At 47.5% G+C, this 9,905-nt stretch overlaps 1 protein-coding gene across 1 annotated transcript in view; it reads left to right on the top strand.

Moving 5' to 3' along the window:
- The window catches only part of BLOC1S4 (biogenesis of lysosomal organelles complex-1, subunit 4, cappuccino), a 1,412-nt gene extending 287 nt beyond the window's left edge, over positions 1-1,125 (top strand). The window contains exon 2 of the mRNA XM_008573119.1: positions 1-1,125. Within this exon, the coding sequence (XP_008571341.1) occupies positions 1-481 (481 nt within the window). The 3' untranslated portion in view covers positions 482-1,125.
- Positions 1,126-9,905: the final 8,780 nt, after the last annotated feature.

Raw genomic sequence — 9,905 nt, forward strand, 5'->3', positions numbered from 1 at the left:
GCCCCTGCTGCGCCGCGTCGCCGCGGGCTACACCGCCGGCCTCCTGCCCGGGCCCGGAGCGCGGCCCGAGGTCGAGGCCCTGGACGCCAGCCTCGAGGACCTGCTGGCCAGGGTGGACGAGTTCGTGGGCATGCTGGACATGATCCGCGGCGACTCGTCGCACGTGGTCAGCGAGGGGGTGCCGCGCATCCACGCCCAGGCCGCCGAGATGCGGCACGTGTACGGCAGGATCGACAAGCTCGAGGCCTTCGTGAGGGGCGTGGGCAGCAGCGTGGCCAGGATGGAGGAGCAGGTCACCAGGGCCGAGGCCCAGCTGGGCGCTCTGCCCCGCGCCTTCCAGAAACTCCTGCACGCCGTGAGCGTGCCCTCCTTCTTCCACAGGGCGCCCCCCGCGAGGCCGCCGCCTGCCGGCTACGAGCCCCCCGTCCTGTTCCGGACCGAAGACCACTTCCCAGGCTGCAGCGAGAGACCGCAGCTCTGAGCCCGCCGACCGCCACCGCAGCACGACCCCATCGAGATCTCATCTCGAGCGCCCACTGAGCTCAGGAAACATCGTTTTCGTGGACCCAGCTGATGTCCGAGTATGGGATGTTAAAGCTGATTTTCTGCACACTCCTTCTCAGTGAATTCCTTATTCCACGTAGACCCTGTAGAGCTTCCATATCTTCCAATTCTAATCCGAAAGCTGCTTGGTGTGGGGATGGGGAAGCAAAAAGAATGACTTTATCAGTGCACTGTAGCAGAACTATAATTTTTGTGGATTTTACAATTCAACTAACAGTATTGCCTTTTCAAGATTTATGTATTTATATAATGGTAAGAAAAATGACTGAGCCATTAAAGCCTTGTTATTATTCAGTCCTAATAGCGATTCAGTTTCCTGTAAACTACTTTTAGGGTAGATGGTACATTATTTAGCATTGTATTAAACGTTCCATAGCATGGATTGTAAACCGAAATGATCCAGTTTCTGGGAAAATATATTGATTTTTTTTTTTCAACTGGTTCTGAAGTTGTATGTGAAAGTATGACCTTAGTTTGTCCATAACAAATATGTCATATATGGTTGCCAATGCTTGTTTTATGATTTAAGTAGTAATAAAATTTAAAATTTTTATTGGAAAAGCTTTTCTTTTGAAAAGGACTTTACATATTTCCTTTTTGTTTGTCTGAAAATAGACATGTTGCGCCGTATGATTTTTTTGTTGTTTTTGTGGCTGGTATGGGGATCTGAACCGTGTCTTTATAAGGCTGCACTCTAACCAACTGAGCTAACCAGACAGTCCCTCATTATTTTAGTGGTGGGATAAAGAAAAGTGCCTTGAGAGTTCTTTAGAAAGGTAATGTGAAAAATCAGGTACTATTTCACCACGTTGTATACTTCTCTCCCCCTCGAAATGGATAGTTAAATCATTTCTGTGAAAGAGTGGAATTAGGACATTATTCTTTCATCCTGACAACATGGAAGGCTTTTTTTTTTTTTTTTTTTAAAGATGACAAGTAAGGGGATCTCAACCCTTGACTTGGTGTTTGTCAGTACCACGCTCTTCCATGTGAGCTAACTGGCCATCCCTATATAGGGATCCGAACACACGGCCTTGGCGTCACCAGCACCACACTCTCCCAAGTGAGCCACGGCTGGCCCTAAAATGGAAGGCTTAAAGATCGTTTGCGGATACAACAGGCTTTTAATCTAGATTTTTAATTTGTTTTATAAGGTGGCCCTCCTAGATAGTAGACCCCAAATAAGCATACAGCCTAGATTGCTTCTGTGTCATTACAGATCTTTGATGTTGATAAAGTAGGTATATTTCTCATTTAGCTGTGTGTTATGAAAAATATGATAGTGAAATCTCAAATATAGCTTTCATGGACCCTCTATGTTACACATTTACATTTTTTATTCAGGTGGTTCATTGATTACAAATTAAGGAACTCCTGAATTTATTTTTTGTTTTGTTTTTTTGGTTTTTGACAGCTGGACGGTATGGAGATCCAAATCCTTGATCTTGATGTTATAACACTGAACTTTAACCAAAGGAACTCTAGAATTTAGAAGCTGAAAGAACAAGTAACCTTTAAGTAACAAGTAACACTCAATGTTTAGCAATTACTGGGTACTGCTATAAATAATTAGCATATTCCTATGACATATTCACTGAATATGAAAATAGCTTCTGGGCTGGCTGGTCAGCTCAATTGATTAGAGCATGGTGCTGACAACAACAAGGTCAGCGTTTCAGATCCCGTACTGGCCAGCCACCAGAAAAAAAAAATAGCTTCTTCACATAACATCTATAGTGCTAAACTGATTTTTTAACTTAAGGTTAATATTGAAAAGTAGGTACTAATTGGGACAAATTATGAAAAATTACAACAATTTTAAATCTGAGACTAAGAAACCTTAAATTCCAGAAAGTGTAAGTTAACAAATGTGTAATTAGGAATGTAGAATGCTTAGATGCTTACCTACAAAAATGTAAATTGGGCTGATAAGATTTAAAGTATAGTAACCAGTAAGAGAATGATGTTTGGCTCAACTGCTTTTAAAGCTAATCATACAAAATTTTCTGGCAATACATCTAAAAGTAAAAAGTCCAGATGCAGATGATAACGTATATGATTATATGTGCAGCTTATCTCTGAGTGAGCTTGGGTTCTGCAATTTTAGTCAATGGGTGTTGTTTCTGAGATTTCTAAATAAAGATTTGTGCAGGGCCTTCTTGTTTGGGACGGAGAATTGAAGCTGATTCGCATAGTACAAGATAGATATTAGATGAAGTTCTAAGTTTGTCTGTCTCAAGCATGGAGGATGTGGAAGCCAGGCACACCCCTGCTCTCCCTGACACTGCTGCCTTCATACCTACTGGCTCTCCTGCCTCTTCCTCCCAGTTCTGACCAGCTGGAGAATCGAGAGGGCCCTCTGAATCTTGGGTAGTTGGTCCTTCTGTACCTCTTCCTAAGTCAATGAGTTGGAAGAGGGACTCCCCCAGTTGTCATCTTGGGTGATCCCTTGCAGACCATCTCTGTTGCTGATGTCTAAACCTCTGCCACTTACTTGAGGTATAAACAGGGATGAGGGTAGGGTGTAAATAAAGCTTGTGGAAGGCGCCCCACCAGTCACGCTGGGGTCAATTTGTTCTTTGCTCCCACACACAACAACTGAGAGTTTCAGGATCCACAGGACATTCCCTCAGTCAAAGGGCAGCCTCTGGTGTCTAGGAGTCAGTTTATACACTCGTAAAATTGGCTACTAAGGAGGTAGTAAGCACCTTGTGGCTTTTCCCAAAGCCAGAACTTACAGGAATAGGAGTCTTGTACGTGTTGAGTGCAGATACTCAGACAGCCTGGTGTGAACCTGCTAACTGATCTAGGGGCAGGGGTCAGCAAAGTTTCTAAAGGACCAGATGGCAAATATTGCAGGCCATATGGTCTTAGAAGTACTCACTCCACCCTTGCAGTGCAAGAGCAGCCACAGACAATATGTAAACAATGGGTGTGGCTGTGTGCTAATAAAACTATTTATAACAGGTATTTTTTGAATCATAAGAGGAAAAAACTAATGGTGTGGAATTTAAAGTTTTAAACTAGCTTGGCTAAACAGACAACGGAAGAGTCAGCATAGGAATGTGAAAAGTGTTAGCTCCTAAGGAATTTTTCTTGCTGCTGACAGTGAATAAGGAGAAAGACTCAGGATCCCGGACAGGGAGTGCAGGTCCCCAGCCCTCCTTGAAGGTGAGACCAACAAGTCACAAGCAAGTGGAGCCCAGCTTGGATCATATCTGCCTCGGCCGCTCACTTTCTGTCCCAGAAACTTCTCATGGACTCTCAGCAGTATCTTCTAAGGACTTCGGCTGAGAATGATCTGCTGATAATAGGAGGAGCTAACATCCGACTCATCACCCCCAGAATATATCCCTAGTGCACCCCGTCTGTCCATCCCCACTGCTACTGCACACATCCAAGCCTCTGGCATCTCACCAGGCCCACTCAGCAGCCTCTTTAGTGGTCTGCTTCCTCTTCCCTGCTCCATGCTGCTCTCCATATAGTACACAGCAGCCCAGGAGGTCTTTAAAAACCATAAATCAGATATCTTGGGCTTTGCCTGAAGCTCTCGTTAGCTTCTCCTTATATTAGACTAAAACCTGAGTTCTGATCTGTGGCCTGCACATAGGACCTGCCTCCTGCCCCCTTGCTAACCTCTTCTTGGGCCTTGCTCCGCCCGCCCATCCCCCTCCCCACTCCCCTCGATTCTGGGTGATGCCATGTGTCCCCTTCAGAGCGCTTACTTCAATTTGTCATCTGTGTCTATGTCGTTACCGGGTGTGGTCTGCCTCACCCACCTCCAGGTGGGACTGGGCTCTGTCGGTTCTGCTGGACATGGCTGTATTCTCAGCAGGTAGCGCCATGCCTGGCACACTTAGGTGCCTGTTAAGTAGTTGACTTGTCAGACTGGCTGAGTGAATGAATGACTAGACAAAAACTCATCACCCCATAAGGAATTTGAGACAGATAGAAAGGCAAATACAGGAATTCCGTCGGACAAACATTTGCCAGGAAACCAAGCACTATGGGAGGCCTGGAGACACAGAAAAATAGGATGTGGTTCTCCCAAGAGCTTGACAGGCCAGTGGGTGAGAAGGTTGGATGCCAACCAAGTCCTAACCAAAGTTCCGGGACTGAACTTGTTAAATACCATACAAATATTCCTTCTGTGGTTTTTTGTTTGTTGTTTGTTTGTTTGTTTTGATGGATGGCAGGAACCCTGGACCTTGGTGTTGTCAGCTCCAACCAACTGAGCTAGCCATGCAGCCCAAGGGCTCCTTCTTGATCGTGGCCCTGGGGATGTTGATACAGAACTTGTAGAACTACCTTTCTGAAAGACTCCTTTCACACACCAAGAGGTTCAAAGACATTCTCTGAAGTGATCTACATCGTTAATCCCAGCAATGGAGACTGAGAGCTTCTCCTTTATGATCTTCATCATCCGAGGGGAGAGAGGGATCTGTGTGTGGCCTGTGAAGCCGTGGGCCTGCAGCAGGAGGGCGCATGACAGAAGGAGGCACCTGAGGACCCTCTGGTGTGGGGTGTCCTGTCCACGGTGGCTGCAGGGACAGCTCCTGCTCCACCAGGGGGTGCTGCAGGAGCAGGAAAGGCCTGAAAACAGCCGGTCCAGCCCCTGCCTTCCGGAAACTCATTAACACCATGGTCCACCAGTCACTGGGCACTGCAGATTCAGAGCCTGAGACCCTGCCCATCCTTGAGGGGCTCACAGTGTTCAGACAGGGTGCGGCCCGCAGCTGCAGCCCTGGCACAGTGGCTGTCCTTGCATGGGAGGGGCAGGAGGTCAGGACGGGGAGGAGAGAGCACCCACTCCGGTGGACGCGGAACACGCTGCCACGTCCCTCACCCCGTTTACTGTCCTCATCGCTCTTATCTCTACTCGAAAGGAGCACGCTCATTTATTGATTTACTTATGTCTCTGTCTCCCCCACAAGGACAAGGATTGTGGCCTTGGTCCATTTTGTCCACCCCGAATCTGTGATACTTCACACCATGCCTGGCACAGAGCAGGCACCGAAAAGTTACCTGTTGACTGAGTGAAATAAGACGATGAGATAACAGGTGGCCGACGAGGACAGGGAAGGTGTTGTGGTGTCTGGAGGCTGCTTCCACGTGGACCAGCTCCCAGGCTCCCCTGGGACAGTGCCTCCAGGCGCATCTTCTCCCACCCTCCTCCTTTCCTGCTTTCTGTACCCTTAGCTTCTAGATGTGTCTCTTGAACAAGATATCGTTGCCCTTGATTCTCCTTCTTGTCTAGCCTGACAATGTTTGTCTCCTACTAGGAGCATAGACGCCCCATTGAACTGTGCATTATCGGATGTCTCCAAGTGCTGTCTCCACGTCCCACCTGCTCCCTGCTCCTTCTCTCCTTTCTTTCCGGTTCAGCCTTACGGCTGGGATGAAATCCTTTGGGGTCCCAAGCAAAGGCAGCAGTCCACCAGCACGTGCACACACACACACACACACACACACACATTTTGGTGGTCTCTCAGGACTCTCATCCCTGTCCCTGTGACCCAGCTAAGCCCTCAAAAACACTGCTCAGACGCATGTCTCCCTCCCCGGAGCCCAGCAGCTCTTCCGTGTCTTGTAGCTTTGCAACACCTTCAGGCAGATGTGTCTTCTTTTCTTTTTTGTGTGTGTGTTTTGGTTTTTGGTTTTTGCACCTAAAGAAGACAACCTCTTTATTGTGCAGAATAGTTTTGTTCTTTTTTTCTCTTTTTTGTCTCAATCTCTCAGACTTGTACTGGCAAAACCAGAAAACCCATTTCAGTGTTTTCTCAGAAAAAACAAAAACAAAATCTCCTTCCCTTCTCTCCCCCCAAAAAAATCTGTCACAATTTCTAGATTTGGAAATGCTTTCTGGTAGGCTTTCTCAATAGCATATTGTTTCCTGTTACAGCATTAGTTACGATAAGAACCGGCAGGACAGGAGGGTTTGGGGGGGGTGTGTTTTCTAGTGATGTGAGAGTTAGGAACAGTTTGGAACATGCTGAATTTCAACTGCGAGCACTACTGCTTTATAAAATTTCATAGAAAGCCATTTAAGTTGGAAATGTGATTGATCTTATTTCCTTTACTGATTAATCTTTTGGTTCAATCATTGGGTTTGGGGGGGGTTCTAGATTGTGGTAAAATACGCATAATATAAAATTTACCATTTTAATCATTTTTAAGTGTGTAATTTACTGGCATTAAGTACATTCATGTTATTGCAGAGCCATCATCACCATCCACGTCCAGAACTCTTTCTGCCTTAAAAAACCAAAACTCTGCCCCCATTAAACGTGAACTCCCCTATTTCTCCCTCCCCCGTCCCTGGCAACCACCTTTCTACTTTCTGTCTCTACAAATTTCACTACTCTAGGGATCTCGAACAAGTAAAATCATACAGGATTTATCCTCTTGTGGCTGGCTTATTTTGCTTAGCATAATGTCCTCACGGTTCATCCCTGTTACGGCGTGTGTCAGAATTTCCTTCCTAAGGCTGAATAATATTCCTTTCTATGTATAGATCACATTTTGTTTATCCATCTGTAGGAGAGAGCAGGACTGAAGCCATGCTGGGACCTTAAACTGCATGGGCTATAAAAGATTTTAAAAGGACACAGTTGTTTTCTCGGCATGCATTTCTCTAAGTTCCCTCTCTTCCCATGGTTATTTGATATTTTGAATCTTGGTTATGGAGCAAGATGACATTATCTACATAAATATAAACTTGTTTTCCAGCCAGCCTGAAGCTGCAAACTTGCAGGCTTGCATGTACTATTCAGATCCTCAGAAACCAAGGAGGACATCAGAAAAGCTGTGCTGACTCCACCCTCCAGCAGGACCCTGAGATAACAGCAGGGACGGAGCAGAAACCAGATGGAGCCTTGGCAAGACCTTGCACCCGGCTCCTTGCATGAGCCCCTGAAGGTCACGTCCCCCTCCCTCCTGCTTTTCATTCCCTCAGCCCCCTCTTTAAAACCCCTCAGTGAACCTGAGTCTTTGAGATGCTGTAGTCTGGTCACTCTCCTTCAGGTTTCCTGGAGAAATGGATTAGCCCAACCTCTGTCCTCAGGTCACCAGTGTTCCTCAATAAAAGCCGGCTTCCATTTTCACCAACATTTGACTTTTGAGTGTTTTGCTTTTGAAAGGAGGCAGGCAGCCAGACCTGAGCCCGGTAACAAATTTTGTTGAGCTGAGCCAGGAGCTGAGAGGCTCTAGTAACACACTCATCCGTCAATGACACTGAAGTGTCCACCTTTAGGCTACTGTGAATGTGCTGATGAACATTCACTTTCCAGTGCAGAGCTCTGATGGGAGCCCGAGGTGGAAGAGTCTGGGTCTGGGCCGGGTCACCCGAATGGCTGGTGCCGAGCTTGCCCTGGTCTCCCTTCCCCTTGGCTCCACTTGCTGACCTTTGACCAAACTTGACCTCCTTGACTTTCTCTTCCCTCAGGATGAGTTACTTCCCAGGGGGCTCCTTGGCCACATGCAGGTAGACCCTGGCGGGCTGCCCTGCAGGCCCTCCAGACGTGCCATGCTTGTCCGAGTCCCAGGCCAAGCTTCCTTCTTGAAGGGTCTCCCCACCTCCTGCTTCATCCAGTCCATGAGGAAGGACCAATTTATGGAGACTAAGGAGTTTAGACTTCACCCCAAGAGCACTGGAAGGTGCCTGGAGCCCAAGACAAGCTGCTTCTGGGTTTTTCCACAGCCTGGCGACATTGAGCCTCCCTCCCACTCTCCTGCTGTGCCAGTTCCTTCACAGCCCGGGCCTCAGTCTCCTCATCCATGAAATGAGCACGACCAAAGGAACGCAGTGAAGCCACACGGAAAGGGGCCAGCCCGGTGCCTGGCACAGAGTAGGGCTCAGCCAGCATCGGCTCTTATTAGTAGAAACATGAACAATCACAAGCTGACGTTTACCGACCATTTCCTAGATGGCCAGGCACTGTCATAAACTCTTCAATCTCACGACTGCCTCACGAGGTGGGTACTACGACTATCTCTATTTCACAGATGAAGATACTAAGGCACAGGGAGGTTGATAACTTGCTCAAGGTCACACACAGCTTTACCAGCAGATCTGAGATTTGAATCCAGGCCATCTGGCTCCAAGCCCACGTGCATCGCCACCCTCCCCGGGCTCTGGGTGAGGCACGTCTGAACACAGGAACGTGCATAGCAGGAGGAGAGGAGGGGCAGGGGGACCCTGACAGCCTCAGCACTTAAAAGTTTAGCGGGAAGGGGAGCCCCCAACATGATGTGCAGCATCTGTCTGAGCCCCTGATTTCAATTCTTTGGGGTATTTACTCAGAAGTAGGCTTGCTGGATCAATTTTTTGTTTTTTTGAGGACCACCACACTGGTTTCCAGAGCAGCTGCACCATTTTACACTCCCACCAACAGTGCACGAGGGTTCTGATTTCCCCCCCTCCTTGCCAGCACTCATTGTCATGTCCTCCGATAGTGGCCATCCTGATGGGTGTGAAATGGTAAGGAGGCAGAGGCTTCTCAGGGTATGTGATGATAATGATAATGATGGAGAAAATAGTGGCAAGAATAAAAACAGCTGCAGGAGGCACCCCCTCCCCAGGCTCCTGTGTCACTCTCCAGCCCTCCCGTCCACCCCTCCTCTTGCCTCCCCCCAGAGGAGGACTGATTTATCTGAGCGCTGGGTGCCAGCCTCGGGCACCCCAGTTCCATTTCTTGGCCCAATGTACATGTGGGCAGCGGTCCCCTGTAGCTGGCCACCCATGGGTCTCACCAAACCCAGCCTTCCTGGCAGTGGACAAGACGTCCCAAGTAGAGACTTTATTTACTTATTTGGTGTATTATGGTCTTCATTTACAACTTTATTGGCAAAAAAAAAAAGGAACTTTTGGGGGGCAGCTGGCCAATACTGGGATCTGAACCTCTGACCTTGGTATCACAAGGTTGTGCTCTAACCAGCTGAGCCAACCAGGCAGCCCTGGGAGGGTTTATTTTATTCTTTCCCTCAGGGAAACTTTTAAACAGCTTAACACAGTGCATTGCAGCTGATCCTGTCAGATGAAAGAGATTCCATCCTAAACGTTCACCTAATTGCCCAAAGATATACAAGGTTGAATCTGCATATGCCGTTTCCTTTATAAAGCACAGAACTCATGTTTTAGGCAGTCTTTTAAATATTTAAATACAAAGGAAGTGAAATCACTCATTAAAAACTGTGAGAAATTGAGGGTACTTTAAATGTAAATTTACGTTGTTCCTGGTGTGATGTAGATGTATGATCCTTAAGTGCTGAAGCAGAGGGAAGCACGGGGCTATGGGACACCTCAGTTGGAAGGCAGGGGTGGCTGAATCTTTTTAAGAAGG

The sequence above is a fragment of the Galeopterus variegatus genome, unplaced genomic scaffold (genome assembly GCF_000696425.1).
Source record: "Galeopterus variegatus unplaced genomic scaffold, G_variegatus-3.0.2 Scaffold878, whole genome shotgun sequence".
In the NCBI taxonomy this organism is placed as follows: domain Eukaryota; kingdom Metazoa; phylum Chordata; class Mammalia; order Dermoptera; family Cynocephalidae; genus Galeopterus; species Galeopterus variegatus.